Source organism: Stegodyphus dumicola, chromosome X2 (genome assembly GCF_044657685.1).
Source record: "Stegodyphus dumicola isolate Sdum_Otavi_A_Nest chromosome X2, ASM4465768v1".
NCBI classification, from domain to species: Eukaryota; Metazoa; Arthropoda; class Arachnida; order Araneae; family Eresidae; genus Stegodyphus; species Stegodyphus dumicola.
Window position 1 is genome coordinate 94,499,629 of NC_140781.1, and position 19,412 is coordinate 94,519,040.

At 33.0% G+C, this 19,412-nt stretch overlaps 1 protein-coding gene across 1 annotated transcript in view; it reads right to left on the reverse strand.

Moving 5' to 3' along the window:
* Nucleotides 1-19,412, reverse strand: part of LOC118185806 (putative fatty acyl-CoA reductase CG5065) — a 62,192-nt gene that overhangs the window by 18,329 nt on the left and 24,451 nt on the right. The window contains exons 2-7 of the mRNA XM_035355721.2: nucleotides 17,896-18,059; nucleotides 13,266-13,382; nucleotides 10,301-10,476; nucleotides 8,082-8,154; nucleotides 6,255-6,364; nucleotides 3,525-3,702 (exon numbers count right to left, since the gene is read on the reverse strand). Coding sequence (XP_035211612.1) covers nucleotides 3,525-3,702; nucleotides 6,255-6,364; nucleotides 8,082-8,154; nucleotides 10,301-10,476; nucleotides 13,266-13,382; nucleotides 17,896-18,003 — 762 coding nt within the window. The 5' untranslated portion in view covers nucleotides 18,004-18,059. The remainder of the gene's footprint in view (nucleotides 1-3,524; nucleotides 3,703-6,254; nucleotides 6,365-8,081; nucleotides 8,155-10,300; nucleotides 10,477-13,265; nucleotides 13,383-17,895; nucleotides 18,060-19,412) is intronic.

The window sequence follows — 19,412 nt, forward strand, 5'->3', positions numbered from 1 at the left end:
TACGGGGCGCCCCTAAAAGTTATATCGGATAATGGTCCTCAATTTGTAAGTAATATATTTGAAGACATGTGCCAAAAACTGGGCATACGTCATTTAAAAATGGTCCCGTATCGGCCGCAATCAAATATAGCGGAACGGGTCAATAGAAATATAGTGAAAATTATCCGTAGTTATGTTAAAAATTTTCATAAAAGCTGGGATAACTATGTCAATGAATTTGCTTTCGCCCTTAGGACCGCAAAACATGATACAACGGGCAAAACTCCTGCTGAGTTATTTCTAGGCAGAAAGATTATAACACCGTTAGATAAATTATTTTATGTGCAACAAAGAGCCCCAGAATTTAAAATGGGTGATATAGAAAAACTAATAAAAGAAGCAAAAAAGAATACGGAAGTAGCACAAAGAAAACAGAAGCTATATTATGATTTGAAAAGACGGGGAGTAACTTATAAAGTAGGGGATGAAGTTTTAAAAATTAAGCATTCACTTTCTTCAGCACCAGAAGATAAAACTGCCAAATTTTTTCCACGATTTGAAGGACCATATGTTATAGAAAAAATAACTCACGCTGTTGTAGTGTTAAAAGCCAGAAATGGTGAAACCTGTTCCGCAAACATTGATCAAATCAAGCCCTACTTCGATCGTAATAAAATGCAAATCTTTTCAGATCTTTTGCAGGATCCGGCACGGCAGACACCGCAGGCACAAGCTCCAGAGGTGGAAAAACGACAAGTACAAGGGCAAGCCTATAAGAGACAGAAGCAAGTCAAAAGAAAATTGCCCCGCGGAAAAATTGAAGGTAACAAGAAAAAGAAGCCGTTCCACCGTCCAGAAAAGAGAGTTCACGAACACCCCCAGAATGAAGAAGGGAGAAGGACGACGTATGTGAAGAGAACCAGGAGAAATGACGACAACTATAACCCGGCTCAAAAACGAAAGATCTACTCATCCGACAGAACTCTCCGCAGCAAAAGTCGCCGAACTGCGGAAGGGCCATCAGCGGCGGAGGAAAAAGTACAAGGAAAATTTGAACGGCCAGCAACGAGGTCCAAGCAAGAACACGGAAGAAGTTTCCCGGTTCCGCCAAGACCAGCTGTCATCAAACGGCCAAGACCACAAGCAGAGGAGAAAAGGAAGGTATTCAAGGGTGGCCGAACTGGTGAAAAAAGGAAGCTTCCAGAGTAAAGCACTGAAGGGCGAGCCCGTACAAGAAGGAGGATAAATCAAACTACTATCTGCAGTACCTTTAAAGACTGGGCCCAGAAAAGGATGTCCGAATATTACAAAGATAAGTAAAATTTTATGTTACTTTGCAAACTTAAGTTAATCTTTCATTCTTACTGCAAGTGGCAGATTTCAAGAAGTTTTACCTCATGCGAGGTCTACCGTTATCGCCAAAAGGGCGAGAAATGAGTTGTGACCGATTTTCTTATTATGTTTTTCAATTACTCGCGCGTAAAACTAAAGTTGATGTATAATAGCGTTGTGTAAAGACTTAAATATTGTAAAAAGTTATTGTATAAATTTTATTTAAAACATTCTAGCAATAGAGAAGTTTTAGTCTGAAAGACGTTTTGAAATGTATTATTTCAATGTAGAAAGAATTGGCACTTGCTTTGAAAAGAATAGAAGTTAACAAGGTACTACTAATGTATGTTTTCAAATGTGTAAAATTAACAGCATGTTGATATGTTCTTATATACAATGTGAACTGTTATTTTAAATGTTAAGAAATACCGTGATATGGTAAAAGTGAAAGTAATGTTAAAAATTTGTTATTCGTGTGACTGTAAAGACTAAATCATGGCGAATATGTGTTAAAGGTTGAATGATGTAGTTAGGCTCTCTGACGCTACACTTTAGAGTTAGACACTTTCAGAATAGTACCTCAGGGTTTAGAGTTGAAATTAGGGTGTGTTAAGAGGTCTTGTTATGTTGAATTTTAACACGTTAGTGTTTTGATTGTAGGAGGAAGTGTGGAACACGTAGACAGAAACACATTCGTGTTTGGTGTTCTTTTACAACACATGTCAGAGAGCACGGGGAGAGATAATTAAAATAGTCATGAATGAAATAAGAATGTTAAGAGAAGTATAATTGTATATGTTACTTGCCATTTCATTGTGTAACATTTCATTAAACTAGTTTTCCTTCCAGATCTCTGGAAGGAACCAGAATTGAATAAAAGCTCCTGTTTAGATGCAGTACAGATGAAAAAAGATTGTTGTATATCCTGGGAGCTGCTATTGTAACAAATTTCTTTCTTTCTTTTAAATTTCTAGTTTCTAGCGAAGTTATGTTTGTAAAAGATTGGCCTCGCGTTAGATTCTAGAGCTAAAAGTTTTCAACAAGGTCGTTTTAGACCTCAGTTTCAAACTAATTAACTCTGGCGGGAAGTATGTAAGGATCTTAAGTTTTACTAACGTTTATTTTATTTTAAATCTTTACTATCACTTCTTATTTTCTACTTCCGGCCAGAATTATAAGCGTGAAGGTTTTTATGCAAAGTTTGTCTGGCGAACGCCAAGTATTTAAGTTGTGGCCTTTTGCCAAGCGAGAGAGAGGAAGCAGTGAGTCAAAGCAGGCCGCTTACCTTAGAAGTTACGCAGTTGCTGTTTGCCTTCCAGGCCAGAGGTTTTAATCCTCTTTATAAATTTAAACGTATTGTAGTGTTCTCAGTTATCTTTACTACATACGCCTTCCTGTTATTATAAGGCCAATCTTCCACGTGTATTATTCTAAAGTTAAATTAGAGTTTAGTTTTTATTTTTATACTTTTACGTTAGACCCCAAGTGGCGGGTCAGTGTATTCCGAAGTACGGAAGTTATTGTATATAGAGAAAAATAAAGGGTTTTGTATACCCTTCGTCTGTATCCTGTCTACTTACCACAATTAGTGAACATAGCTTTAGTAAGCTCTCTGTTCCGAGTCAGGTCCTTGTATGTTCCCGAAGAAGGTTAGAAGGAACATTGACCCTGATAGTGTAAACATCAGGTTAAAGATTTAGTAGAAAGGTTTATTTTAAACCTTCTTCTGAATTGAAGTTATTTTATTTAGATATTTAAGACAAAATGGTAGTCTGAATGTCTTCACGGATCCAGGTTAACTGCCCAGAGCAGTTGGGATCTGTACAAGTTTGTGCCTAAGTTTCCTCAAATTTTTGCATTAGTCTCTAAATCAATAGCTGTCTCTTATTTTAATGACTCCAAAAATCATTTTTAAAATATTAAATTTTTATTTTTAAAATGGCAGGTGAAAAAGAAGGACTTTCCATTTTGAAAATAACTGTTTCTATTTATTGCTCCTTCTTGAAAAGCTTAAGAATAATACATATCTGTGGAAAAGCGGTGAGAATTGAACTATGCTAAAATAGAGTCATTCATTAACCCAATCCTGCTTTGAATTCTGGCCCACTCTGTAGTCCAACAACTTATGAAATTCAAACATCAATAAATCTATGAATTTCAGCTGTGATCTAGGTTAAGATAGTAAACAGCTCTCTAAATAGAAACATACGTACCGGAAAAGGATCCTTATAGGTAGGACTGACATTACATGGTCTTACAATGGCAGTCGGTAGATCTCCACGGTCTTCTTCGACAATTTTTTCAGCTAGAGCTTTGGTCACCAAATAGGTAGTAAATTTACCTTCTAGCAAATAATCAGTCAAAGCATTTATGCAATCTTCGTCCATCCATCTGCGCATAAGAAAGAGAATTCCAGGCATTTATTAACAAACAGTGGTACGCTGCGTAACAAAATAACTCAAGTCGCAACATATTATAACAGCATCTATTATATAGCGTAATAATGATTCCTAAGTGGATATTATGCTAATGTGTAGTATTTTAGAGTATCTAATTTTAAATGTAGTATCTTAGAATCTCTTTAGAAGAAAATACATCTGAACTGATGTGACTTGACTTATGGACATACGAACTGATGTGTCATTCTTGTACATTTGCTGCATACTAATTATATATCTTTTTAATCTTAGGAATTTCTCAGCATTATTTTTAGCATCATCCAACATTCAGTATTCAGTTATTTTCATAATTGGCACTTTATACTTAATCAATATACGAATTTATTAATTTATTCGTACACCTATTCATCGTCTTATACTTAATGCAGTTAACATTTATACAAGTATATACTTTATGCATACTTTTGTATGACAATCTTAGTACCGTTTAATTTAAGTATGTAACTTACAGCTATACGCCTGCTTCTCGGCAGATATATAGTGGTAAAACAGTTGCAGATGTATAGCAGTCTAGGATAATACTAAATAAATTGGGCTTTGCTCTCCTGTAAACGATTTCTTCGAATAAAGTGTTCTTACTCGAAATAGGCGGACGCGGGAAGAAACCGACTAATCTAGGGTAAATAAACGGTGCCCCCATCCTTCGTCAACCGTCATCTATTAACGTGCGAATGTTTTATAGCATAATTTACGAAATAAAATGCAAAAATGAATTCATCATATTTCTTACTATTCGAAATGTACTAATGCGGATGGGATAGTAAATAAAACTCGAAAGTAAAGATTTTGAGAGTATGTGCTGTATGTTTAGCACGTATTTTTTTAAATTCTGATTTCAGATATACAGTCAGATTTTTTGCTATTGTCCATACTCTTCGAATAATGTTATTTGATAACGTATTTCTTAAGAATATGAGATTAGGTTAAAGCTTAAATTACACTCATATACTCTCCATAATCTGTTCTTAGGTTTTTATATTTTACTTCCGATTTCCAGTTAATATATGTATAAGGTATTTAATGTTAATTAACAAATTATTACGATTTAAAACTGTAGTCCTAACCAAAATGCAAGTTAGGTGGCAGGGTATTTAAGTAGGGGGTTTTGAATGCGCTGTAGTTAAAAATTTTGGCAACTCAGCTTGCAGTTTACGTCCTACCGCCCAGCTGTGCCAGGAATTATTCCGCTTTAGACATTTTGTTGGTTGTTGTCAAAAACGCATAGTTAAAATATTTTAGCCAACTTATAAGGTATTTCTTCCGCCTTCTTAGCATGCCCTCGTGGTGTAGTGGTCGGCACGATCGGCGCGTATTCGAGATGTCCATGTTTCCAGTACCAGCGAGGGCATTGCTCATTTTTCATCTTTCCTGCTTCGAAATAACCTAATGTCTCTACAGTTTAGCCTGAAATAAAAAAAAAGGTGGTGAATGATGATTCTCCACCACCAGGATTTGGCGATTGGGTCCCCTAAAACCCCAGCCGCCCTTTAAAAGGGGGAGTATATAAGGTATTTCTCCAGCCTTCTTAGCATGCCTTCGTAGTGTAGTGGTCAGCCTGTTCGACGCGTATTCGAGAAGTCCGTGGTTCGAGTTCCGGAGAGAGCATTGCTCATTTTTCATCTTTCCTGCTTCGAAATAACCTAATTTATGTACAAACTTAAGTAAACCATTTTCTGTAGTCTCTACAGAAAATGGTTACGTTATCTCTAATTTGAATTTCAACTTATGATGCTATTTTAAAAACCCGTAAGTGGGAGATGTTATTTCTATGCGCAAGTGGTGTTCTCTATTTAATTTAAAGATCTAATGAAAAGGTTATTTTAACCTTGTAAGGTATTCCTCCCGCTTTCCTAGCGTGCCTTCGTAGTGTAGTGGTTCTGCACGCTGGGCCGGTATTCCAGAGGTCCGTGGTTCGATTCCCGGCGAAGGAGGTTGCTAATTTTTCATCTTGCCGGCTTTTCCAAAAAAATCCTAATATCTCTACGGTGGCGCCCGAACTAAAAGGGTTGTGGATGATGACTCTCCATACCCAGGATTTGGCGATTGGCGATATTTACAGACGGCACAGTCTGTGTGCTTAAGAATGCACCATTCGCTTGTGAGAATAAAACTAAAGATAATGGTAAGCTAAACTGAGTTTAAAAATAAGCTACTAGTTCAAGACCACACAAATTAATTTAACCTAGGAGGCTGACTCAGATACACCGGCGTAATATTAAACTTCGGCGGCAAGAATACGGAGCCGAGATTCAGAATTAAAACAGCTGGTAAAAACAACAACTTGCGCACTCAATAACGAAACACACTGTGACTGACCTTTTCGCTACTTCAGTTTAAATGCACTCTCGGTCATCCTAACTCATTTACATCCTGGCGAGGAAACGCGAGAGAAACAGGAAATGCTAACAAATTAAAATAACTATTAGTAAAAATAATATAAACTTCACAATGTTTTAACATTTTATCAATGAACTAAAAGCTTACTCCATGGCGTCCAGAATCTTCTTAGGAGGCACTTTGCAGACGGGTACTCGTTCTAATACATATCCATCGGGTTCTCTTCTGATGTAAGATGTTGACACGTGAACTGCAGCCTGCAACGTTTTCCGAGATAAATAATTTTAAGGATGAGATATATTTTAGTACTTTAAATCTCTTTATACTGAGTAACACAAATTCTCAATAAAACAATAAACTTTCAAAAATACTTAAACTGAATTAGACTTGAAATAAGTGATTATCTGAAATGTAAAAGTTGATATTTCATTCATATAAAAGCAAATATAGTAGAAAAGAATGCATTCATACTTTAACCGGAAAATGTATTTAACAATAACCTAAATCGCAAAATCATTTTGTCTATGGGTAATGTATAAAGTTTTTTTACAACTACGAAATTGATTTTCTCAATCTCAGAGAGAGAGAGATTACTTATTTAAGAAATCTTACTTACTTACGAAGAGATATCCAAGACTAATGAGGAGAATAACAATGTATAAAAAGAAATTACAGTTTTTTAAAATATTTTAAAAGCATAGTCGTAGCAGATTGAAATAAAATACTAATTTCACAGTTTAGGGACGCATGAAGAATATCATTCATACATGTAACAATACACACATTGTAGGGTTTTTTCTTAATTTGCATAACAAAATTATTTTAAGTTTACCTGTTCTCAACTTCTCAAACTTCCCCTCACATTCTCTCTCCAGGATGTACATTTCAAAGTTAAGTGAAGTGCTATTTAAACGTGTGATTATCTCAGTTTATTCAGAGCGTGTTTCGCTAGCCTAGCGCACTGTGCGTTGTTATTTCGCGGTCACCCGAGTAAGCCTTTTGGCCTTGTCAGTTTAGTATTACGCTGGTTAGATCTCTGTGAGTCCTTCTCGTAGGAGTAATTTTGAAGTGCGTTCTTGCATTCGTTTAGTTTTAAGATTTTTGATTTGTATACTAGTCTGCGTTTAGTTATCGCCGCAAATAAACGGTGTTTTTGTAAAGCACGAAGTTTGTGCTGTCTGTTATTTTAGTTTGAGTTAATAAAGGGTTATTTTCACCCTTCTTCTGTGCTGGTATTTATTTCCCGTCTGTGCGAGAATCCGCCAGATTCATCGTACGATCTAAGTTAATGCATGTGGACAGTTAGAGATAGGTCTTACAACGTTTAGTTCCATTCTGAAATAAATCAAGATATGCAAATACATTTTGTGTATGACTACCCGTACTCAATAATATTTTTTTCTTTTTCGCTTCAAGCTTGCAGAATTTGTCATTTTTGGCGATATGCGAAACGTAATCCCAAAACCAAACAAATATCAACACTGTCATTTTAAAATTAACATTCCTTTTACGGAGTGATCTCAGTGACAGGATAAGTAGAAAAATCGAACATTCATTCGATTCAGCTGTCCGCGTAGAAATTCGCTTTTTTTTTCTAACGTGTAACATAAATACCATAAATAACATAAATTTACTTTAAAATTTCGAAGAAAAAATATTTGGCAGAAACACGGAGAACAAAAATTATCGCGATAAAAATGCACATTTTCTTGTATAAAAATCAAGTTTATCTATAGCAAAATTTCCGCACTAAAATTTGCGATAATAAAAGTATTGAGGAAAAATCGTCGCATAGATTACTGGGATAAAATATCCAGGCATTACAAAACATCGCTTAGCAATAAATCCTTTTTAGAAAGTCATACTTAACTTCGAAATAAGAATATTTGTTTATTACACTTAAGAGCTAAAAAATTAAAATACTTTTTCAACATAATTGTTCTGAACTTCGTAAATAAACTTGCAATTACTTACTGCCATATGCGGTAGCTGGTGGCACAAATCCACTAACATTTTAGTTGCTATCATGTTACTTTGAACCGCTAACCTATAAAAGTACAAATTAGGTGAAAAATTATTTATAAATAAGGTGCCTAATTTTATATATAAACAAACATTTACACACCATTCACAGAAAAACTTTTACAAACGAAACTCAGCCTTAGAAAATGACAGGATTAGCTATTAATGATGTAGTCTTAGTTGAAGAAAAATATAATAAAACTCGTTTAGCATTCCTTAATATTAAATATGCATATAACTTAAATCTGTCTTTTCAGGAGCTAATGATATGTTTTCTAAATGAAATGCAAAATATTCGGAGCTCAAAAGTAACGTTCCAACTAAATGCATGGCATTATTTCAAACGCCAGTTAACACGCCATAATATTTTAAAGTAATTTACATTTTAACGTAACGCGATTAAGTAATGTTTTAGAAAGGACATTTTCCCTCATAATGTAACTTTTTCAGTAATTTTGTTTGAAGAACATAAACCATGACAGAATCCTAAAATTGAAATAACAGCATAATATTTTCACTTCGAATAAAATTTGCAACTTGTGGCTCGGAACAGAGATGTGTTATTTGCTCACGAACTGATTTAAAGAATCTATTTATCTTAGTGAGTAAGAGAACGCTGATTCGTCAGAATAGAACGGTAGCTCTTTTAGATTTTTCCCATTAGAGCTCTTGTTGGAAGTGTGCGAATAAAGTTTGGGTCTAATTTTAGGAAAGAAAAGAATGCTTATCCTCCCATGTTGAAAGTGAGTTTAATATTTTATCATTTCGTATCTTTTTTAACATTTTATTATTATGGAATTTTATTGTTTCAATATAGAAAAGCGTTTTTAGGGAATCAGACCAGGAAGCTAGAGATTCCATAAAGTGATTCTTTCGATCCCACTGCTCTTTCGATTCTTCCCACTCTTCTTTCCTTCTCGCTTACCGTTCTTAAATCACTCCCCGTTCTCGATTTATTCATAAAGGTTATTGTTAGTGAATGATGAGTTATAAAAAAGAAACGATTCAGTTCAATGAGTAAATGGTTCTGATTCAATCACATAAAAGAGTGGTTTGGCTCACCTTGAATTCAGAACTTTAAAAAAGTATCTCTTATGACGATATCTACTATTGGATAAATTAAGATCATTCCATTTCGTATCCTGAATTTTCTCCTACAGAATAATGTGAAATGAACGTTTATTTGGATTTTTTCGATTTCTAGTGAAGCATTTTTGAAACGTTTCTACGCTTTAAATATAAAGCAGATTCATAAGCTCAGATCGAATGCTACTTTCTGCTATTACTAAGTTCAACTAAGTATGCATGATAATTTTAATGGGAATACTAGTACATTACAAACATGAAATTTTAATATTAATGGCTATGAGATTTCCGACAGAAATTCAGAGCAGCACATGTCAGTTGCTAGGGTTTTGAAAGTCCGGAACAAGTTATCAAAAAAATTTAAACGTAAGCTTTATTCAAGACAGTAATACAGGCACATAAAATGAAAATTTTGCGTTATTGCAAAGGTCTAATTACAAAAAGTACTGAAGCTTAATATTATGTTACTAATATTAATCTTTGATTTAGTTATACCGAATAATTCACAGACGCCAAAGTATAGTAATAGTCTTAAATGTTTATGTATGTTCATAATTACAAGGCAAATGATTTACCTGCCTCATTTTTCTCTTGCCAAATTCTGACATAATGTGAAGTAAAGAATGTTGCTAAATCTCTTTATAACGTTACCTCAGTTACTGGAACGACCTCAATTACCTTCTTAAATTCAGATAAAATTTTATCAAGTACTAAATAAACTGCTTATTTTTGCGATCAGCTGTTTCATGACTGAGTTTTTAATAAATTTATAAGCACATTGCTTACCATTTTAAATTACAAGCATAAAAAACACCGCCTTCTGATGGAAAACAAGGGAAAATAGATGAATTTAATTAAATGAAAAAAATTGTATTTTGGCAGTAATCAGAAAATAACCGCTAATTATTCTTTTTATTGACTTAAGAAACTCACACGCCAACAGGAAATTTAGCAAAGAACATTAAACTTTTCATAGACGAGGTTTGACTTTCTGACTGAATTGTGTTATGTCAAAGCAAAATTTGAATTACCAATGGTAAAAATATCTACGAAAACTAATAAAGAAATATAGTTAATATTTTTACTTGAGAGGATCTTTGAATTGCACACGAGCTGCAGAGTGAAAGGCTACGGAAACATTTGCCCGAATCTCTTCAAAATCTTCATCTGAGATACCCAACCTGTCTTTCTCCAGATCCCCATCAACAAGACGTACCTTCGTTTGAAACTTCGGGAACACTTTCTTCAGCACCGAAAATAGCTGAAAGATAAATGCAGTATTTAATTAACTTCAAAAACAATGTATTGAACCAGAAGCCGAGTATTGGAGCACTGTTTACAATGTTCAGAGCATAAAAGATCTCGAGCTGTCTTTTATTAAAAATCTGGAAGAGAGTAGCAGCTTGACATTTGCGAAAAGAAGTGGAATCACCACTATACAAAGGTCTTCTATAAGATCGACAATTAAGAGGTCTTAGATTTAAAATTAAGAGGCCTAAGAAACCTATAAAAATGGGTTGCTAATCTTGAAAGGCCTGCAACTCCATTCCGACAAGGGTCAAGGCCAGTACTTGTTTTACTCTCACAAACGCCGAGAATGCAATGCTTATGACCAGCAGCCCTCATATGCTATTAATTTCATTGAAAAACTGAATGAATGATTTACTGATAATGAAGAAGAATTCTTATTTTCTTTACTTCTTATATGCTTCCTTTACTTTTACATGCAAATACATATCTTATATATTTGTTACTCGTATGTAGTTCTATAAGGTGTTTTATCCCTCCATCCAGCATGTCTTCGTAGTGTAACGGTTAGCACACACGACGGGTATTCGAGAGGCCCAGGGTTCGAGTCCCGACGAGAGCATTGCTCATTTTTCACGTCTCTCGCATAAAAAAAAAGATTCTTAATGAATCTACAGTGGCGCCCGAACTAAACGGGTGATGGATGATGATTCTTCACTATCAGGATTTGGCAATTGGGTCCCTTAATCCCCAGTCGCCCTTTAAAAGGGGGAGTCTATAAGGTTTTTTCTCTCTCCTTCCAGCATGCCTTCGTGGTGTCATAGTTAGCACACTAGACGCGTATCCGAGAGGTCCATGGTTCGAGTCTTGGCGACGGCAATGCTCATTTTTCACTTCTCCAGCATCAAAAAATCCTAATGACTCTACAGTTCTGCTACAAGATAAAGTAAAGAATTCAGAAATGTGTTAATGATATTTACTTTTGAGTCAGAAAGTGCGTTGGGTATTCAATCTCAAATAAAAAAAAATCTGATGTGTACACCACATGACTTCCTTGTACGGAATATTAAATTATACGCATTTTTTCTTGCATTTTATTTAAACTTATTAGATTGAATTAAACCTACTTCGCCGACAGCGCATAAACCACAATAGAATAAATGCATTCTTTAAAATTCACTTTGTTTACCATAGCGACACTCTGGCGCTAGGTTTACTTAACAGTATTATATTTCATTCATATTATAATTCAGAATGCACAAAATGTATATCATTTAAAGAATTATCTAATCGTTGCCACATGTTCTATTCAAATACTATAATAAAGCTAGAACTATGTATAAAAGAAATTAAGCAAATAAAACAAAAAAGAAACAGTTTTTCACAGACGATTGAGTATTTCTCATTTAATTAATTCAGTTCTCACTTCGCGAGAAGGAAAAAATACATAAAAACTCAAAATATCTATATTAAAAATTACGAAGTAAATCTCAAACGCTTATTTCCTCGAAAAAATTCCAGAAAGAATTAAGCATGATTTAATTGGCAATAATAAATGAATGCGTTATCTTTGTTGTTTCGAAGCTAAGTTTCTCTAGATTGGCAACAAATCCACTAGTCTCCTGTTTCAAATGTAAACATCAATGGCCGCCATTAAAAACAGGCTTTGCGGCAATTAAACAACTTTAAAATTGCTGATAATTCTAAAAATATTGCACACAGATTTACTAAAGGCATAAAAACCTTAACCGGAAGATAAGAACAACATAATTCAATCATTTTTAAAGCAAAATATGTACAATTTACAAACATATAAGAGTAAAGAAACTGAGATCACTGAGCCGGGTAACAGAGTGGATATATATATAAATATATTTATATACGTTTGGTGCGTCCGATTGCAACCAAAATACGAGGTGCACATCTACGTGTTATAGCAGTCCTAATACAAAATTTCAACTTTCTGAGGCTACTCGTTTTTGAGTTATGCGAGATACGTACGTACGTACGTACATACGTTTGTACAGACGCCACGAAAAATTCTCTTCAGAATTAATTTTAAAGCAGTTTGATAATTTTTTTGAAGGAAAAGAGTATTTTATTGTGTCCTTACGTACAGATATCACGCAAAAGCATCGTTAAATTGCATTCGATAGCGGTCAAAATGGATATTTTCGTTGAAATATGCTGCCTGAAACTTTTCGCGATTACAATACTTCCTTTTTACTTCGTACAAGGAAGTAATAACAAATTATCGCTGTTCTGACAATTAAGAAGACAGCTGTCGAAAACAAACATAAGTGTGATTTAAGAACTGATCGTCGATCCTAGACACAACACTGCAGCCGATTCTGATCAAATTTTGAGCAATCTGATATGTATCATGGGTGTTTCAAAGCAATTTCACTGCTGCATATTGCTTGATTGTTTAAGTCATACTTGTTTACCAAAAGTATAGACAATTTAAATATTTGCATTTGTCCCGGACGAAGAAACTTCCTATTAATAAATTTCTCTCCATCGTATTAAGGATCTTTTACCAAGGAGATGAAACATTTGTCCGTAAAACGCGAAAATATCAAAATTATAGATTTCAGTCTCTTTTGCCTGGGAATTTGCAATAATACAAATTAACTTACATATTACGAGTTCTGGAATATCCCTGAGTTGGTATGAATAGGTTCTATAAAAACATATATGTTTTGATTACATCAAAGTAAGTTTCATTTTTGAAATGTAAGATTTCAAAAATGAAACTCAAACGATTGCGAAATCCACAAACGATTGCGAAATCCAACTGACCTCAACATTGAAGAGTTCATCAATTCGCTCCTCTGCTGTTTTTCCTTTCTTGGGTCTGACAAGAAGATACAGGTTTCCAATCCCAGGGCAACATCGAAGAAGCTTCTCGACCAGTACCTGAAATACATCATTAATTTCTTATTTTATAACTTACTTTCTGAAACTTGTGAATTTCATGCAAAGAATGATTACCAAACGTAAAAGTTTGGAAACCTGATTGCCAATAACACCCTAACAATATTTTAGTGTTTTTATGAACAAAAATTCCCTGCACGTTTCATGCGTTTTACGTAAATTTTAGAAAATATATTGAGCGTTGTCTTTTATCAGTCTGATCCAAAAAGTGATGATACCAATTAAATGATATAGTACTATATTAAATAATAATTTTTGTAAAGCGATAAATACTTTTACGCACAAAAGGGTAAGATTATTAAATGCGACATGGAATAAAATGGACTGTAATTTCTTTTTGAAATTAACCCTAAGGAGAAAGGAAGGAAGGAAATTTTTAAAACTTGATAGTATTTCCGTAAGCTTAATTTATTTCACATTAGCAGAGCTGAGTATACAGGCTCATATCATGGGTACTTAGATGGCACTCTTGATGGTACATTCATCTAATGTTGCAGTCGGTTTGTAACACTCTACATCAAGACATATAAGTTAGACGAAGTTAGCTTTTGCTTAGTAGGGTTTCGATTTGAGAAAAAATCTCCCAAACTGAAAACAGCGCTCTGGATGTTATCGTAATTTACATAAATATTTGTTCTTATTTTTTCCCAACATTTTCTTTGTAATAATATGCATTTGTTTTTATTAGTTTTTTATTTATTTATACGTTTTGAATGGTAATTTAAGCTTATTTGTACATTTTTTAATCTCTAATTTGTGACCACTTATTATATATTTTATGTAATTAAATACGACTATTAATTTATTTACATTTAAATAAATGTCATTAAATTTACTGAAAAATATTAAATGTATTAACACTATATAATAATCTTTTTACTAAATTAAATTCAAAGCAAATAAGGTATTTGTGTTTAAAATAAAAAACGTCAAGCTAAAATTTAACCATGCTCTTGGGGATTTTAAATATTTGCTCTTGGGATCAAAACATTTTGTAATTTATCGAAACATATATAATTTTTAGCAATCATAAATTAGAAAGAGCAAAACATCCTACTCAGAATATGATACAGTAAAATGAATTGTATATAATCTACTTTGATTATAAATTTGGGAAGTGATTTTCTCAAGGTTAAAAAAATTTCGATTCAGCCATGTGATTTAAAAAAATATTTTTTCAGTTATTACTGAAATATTGCTACCTTCTGAACAAATCAGAACACGAACAGTCTTTTAATTTACTCGTATTTGGTAATTTTAATTTACTCGTATTTGGTAATTTTAATTTACTCGTATTTGGTAATTTCTCTAATTATTCATTATTATATTAGTGTCTTATTCATTATTACATTAGCAGACGTTACTCATCGAATGATTACTTTAATAATTTATCTGAATTACTTTAATAATTTATCTGAAGATTCAATAAATATAACGTTTTTATCACGTCTAATAATGATATTGTAATGATGATAAAAATTGGGAATATCTGTCATACATTTCAAAAATCATAATGATCCCAAAGTTAAACTTGACGTATCAGCTGGAAATACTAGGATATATAATATTAATCTGTTTTCAAGGGCAGCCAAATAAACATTAGCAAAAGTATTCTGGAGATATCTCATACAAATAATTCCTATCATATTTACATGCTGAGCCCACCAGCGGCCGAGCGGTAAAGTCGCTGAACACTGGTAGTTCGGTCCGAGGTTCGAATCCCGCGAACGGGCTGTCTGCATAGGCGTTTTCGTGGTTTTCCCCATGTGTAACGTGTATACGAACCAGTTTCCCTTAGAAAGTCCTCCACGAAGGCATCCCTCCCGATAGGCCTAGTGTGCTTTGCCATAATTAAATACACACCATATTTACTTGCCAATAGTTTTAAAATTAAATCTGTTGGCATTTCAGCTAAGCAACTAAATATATGTAATAACAAAAATCAGGAATTATGAATGAAATTAAGCTGTTTGTGTCTTGAAAATCTACCAACAGATGGCGAAAAGAAGAAATACGACTTTAATATCGATGTGCATTAAATTGACAAATACGATATTCAAATCTTTAGCCCTATTTTTCATTTCTTTAAATGAGATATAAGAATTATGTTAATTTTATTAACAGTTAAATTTTTAGTTAAACTTCCTTTCCTATCGCTTTTTAATTTCAACTTACCACTTCCGGCCAGAATGTAGTTTTAGAATCATGTCTGAATGCTAATGAGGAAGAGCGGTATTTAACCGCGAAGTTTTACTGTCTTAGTGAGAGAGATACCAGATATTCCGGTTAGCACGCGTCCGCCTTTTTAGGCTACTCTTTCGTAAGTTATTATTACGCTTGGCCGTACTTTAGGCCCTTGATAGCTTCGCAGTAAATTAGCGTTAAGGGGCCAACTCCGTTAGAAGTTTGATAGCTTCGGTTATATCTTTTTAGTTTAGTTTAGTTCTTAGTCTCTTAAGTTCAAGCCCGAGTGTCGGCTTTATTGTACAACTCCAAGACGGAGTTCTGTTACAACTTATTGGAATAATAAAGGGTTATTTCACACTTCTTACTTGTTGTTTCCTGCACACGAACTCAAGCGATTATACTCTTACTAGTTCTTAAGATTCTTCACATTAAACTGTAACTTAAGTACACAGGACAGAATCTTTACAGAGGTTAGTGTCAAACGTTTGCTTGGGTGTTAAAATAAATAATAAAAAAATTTTATCTTTTACTTTTGTTTCAGAATCTAGTTATTAGCAAACTAAAAAAATAAACAAAAATATGTTTTTCATTTGTTATTGCTGTAAAGGGCAGTAAAATGTAATGAAAACTCAAATGAACATCTTTATTACGAAGTACTGTGTAAAAATTCAAAATATGAAATATTTTAGTGCTAAACTAATATCTAGTGCTAACTGAAAAGTCAAACAACAAAAATCAGCGTATTACGCGGCGTCCTGTATTAATCAGCGTAAAATCAGCGTCCTGTATATTACGCTGATTTTTGTTGTTTGACTTCTGAATTAGCATTTGTTCGGCGTGTTATTGTGTCTTAATATCTAGTTGTTGGATTTTTTTAAACTTGAAATGCTTATGATAGTATGATTGCCGCAAAGGATTTATATCGTACTTATGGCACTGAGGTACAACTTGGAGTGCTTGGGAGTAAAACAGAATAATGCACACAATAAATTACACTCTTAACATATAATTAGGGCAGTAATTTTCTTATCGAGGATAAAAATGGTAAAATTTGCTTGGCGGTTGGAGGATAAGTGATGAAATGAAAATGAGCATGCGTATCCGGGACTTATACCGTATGCCAAGTACGATGGTATCTACGATTATAACAATTAAAGATTCTATTAAATAGGCTAATGTTGCGAAGAGAGTTTAATCGATTAAACAAAAGTCAACAGGATTTTTTTATAAGAACGAATTAATTATTTTCCCTTTATTTGTTAAAGGAAAAGTTTGTTATGGTATACGTCGAAGGATCTGGAATGGATTAATGATGTAAACCGAGATACCATCGTAATAATAATTATATGATCAATTTATTATAATATAATTCTAATTTTATATTTTACTTACAAACCTGTCATGATGTGGAAATATAATAAAGGTCGTTATATAAAATCATGCTTTTTTAAATTTACTAATATTTGATATATTATATTGAACGCACACATGTTTTCTTCATTAAAAAGTAAGTTTTTGAATTTAAGAAAATAATCATACGACATCGGAACTGCTTTTCAATGCTTGCAGGTAATGGAAAATGGTTTTGCGTAACGTTGAAAAACGAAATTTTCAGAAATCTAAAAACAAACTGAGATTAATATTCAGCTCTGGTGTGTATGTCGGAAGAGTACTAGCAGTTTAGATCAATGCAACGTGTAATGGAAAATGTATTAGAGTTATTTAAATATGAAAAATAATCTGAAATTGTAATTGAAATTAGGAAATCATAAAAAAAAATCTGAAATTCGCAAAAATATTCTACATTTGCTAAAAAATGTTACTAATTAAAATTACTATTTGCGAAATCTAAAATGCCTTGAATTTTGCAAGTATAATTGCGGAAATTCGCTCACAGATTAAAATTAACACCCTTATTATAACGCATGCAAGAATATAACAAAAGCTACGCGACTGATAAGATGTCAAATACGAATGTACTGCAAACAGTTAAAAGAAAATATATATATATACTCTGAATCAGGCAATGTAATATCGAATTAATAATAATATATTTATAATTAAAAGAAACAGAAATAAAATTTATTTCATCAATGAAAATCTCTCTCTCCTTTTTTTTTTTTTAGATTCAGCAATTTAACTACTTGCTACTGCTTCAGCTTCAGTAATACACGAGTTAAACGAAAGTAACGGATAGAATTCGATTTCTCAGAACAAGGACGAAATATAAAATTTTCTTCAAGATGATGATGTTATATTGCTCACATAAAGCAGGAGATAATTCCTTTTTGATAAAGAAATCATTTACCTTTCCGACAAGGCCAGTAGCACCTGTTATAAAAACCGATCTCCCAAAGAAAAATTTCTGGATTGGTGTCAGCTCGGAGTAGGCTTCCAACTCCATTTCCGCGTCCATGATATTAGATGAATTCAGCAAAACACAAATTAAGAATTCAAATTATGCGCTTTACCCTGGAAATAAATAAAAAATTAAGTTATAATAAGTTACAAAATAAGACAGGTGTCGATAACTTTGTTAACTTAAAAAATTATAATGGACCTAGATAAAATAAATACATGATTTAAATATTTAATCATGTCTGAAATCATAAAATTTATATTGTCAGCAGGCTAAAAGGCACATACAGGTATATATATATATATATAGTAGATTACTGAATATACTATATATACAGTAGATTACTGAAAAAACTATCTCCTTTGAAAATAAAGTAGTTAGAATTCTATTGAAATGCATTTACTCACTAGCATATTTAAAACTGAATTAATGAAAAGGGATAATTAAAAGCGAAAAACTAAGTAATTAATGTCATTGACCGGAAATTAGAGTCCTTTTCAAGGGGAATAAACTAACCCCCGATCAATTAACAATAATTAAAAGATGCGAAAATATATTCAAAAATCAAATAAAATAAATTATTATTTAATTAAATTCAAAATAAATTATTATTTTATTACTTCGCCGGGTACTTTTCCGTTTTGCCGGCGCAAGCGATAAAGTCGCCAATAATGGTACAACCGATGCCAAACGGAATATTCTCGCTGGTAACCTTTTACGCCTCATTTTCAAAACAAGTCGCAGCTTTTTCTTATCAGATTGATTGTTTCTTTCAATACTGGCATATAATTACATAGAATTTTTATCAGATGGTTCAGTTTTATGTCTAAGGCCATTTTCGGTAATTAAGTCAATTAGGATGCAATCACAGCGCTTACCTGAAGCCGAAAATATAGAAAAGGTAAAGTCAAGGGTTAAATTCATCCATTCTAATGAGAATGCATTAGCGAAGTAAAGCACTACAGTTTTACATAATTTCTGAGTAAGCTATTCGTAAGAATTGAAATATTTCTTGCATATAAACTTGTGTTCCAAATTAAGATTTAACTTGAAATTAATGTAGATAATTACTGAGAGCATTAGATTTTTGTAGAGTAGTTTACGGGAGATGAGATTGCTTGGGGTCACGTGATATGAACCGGCGAATCAGGATGTTGAACCATGAAAGCATAGTAAATTCTTAAATTAATGTCTTTTTACAAATTTATTGTCTTTATTTATTGGCTTTTTATAAAATTTTAAGCGATATTTAAATGTTTATGCCTTCGTTTTTTAAAAGAATTCTTAGAACTAACATTTTTTAAATATTTTTTATGTGTATACTGTATGTTGTCGCCAATAAAGTCTTCCTGGCGAGATTTGCGCCGGCGAAACGGAAAAGTATCCTTCGCCGCTTTAGAGCAAGTATTAGGCAAGTTGTTACTAATAATTACCTTATATATATAAGATTGAATTAATTAATTGAA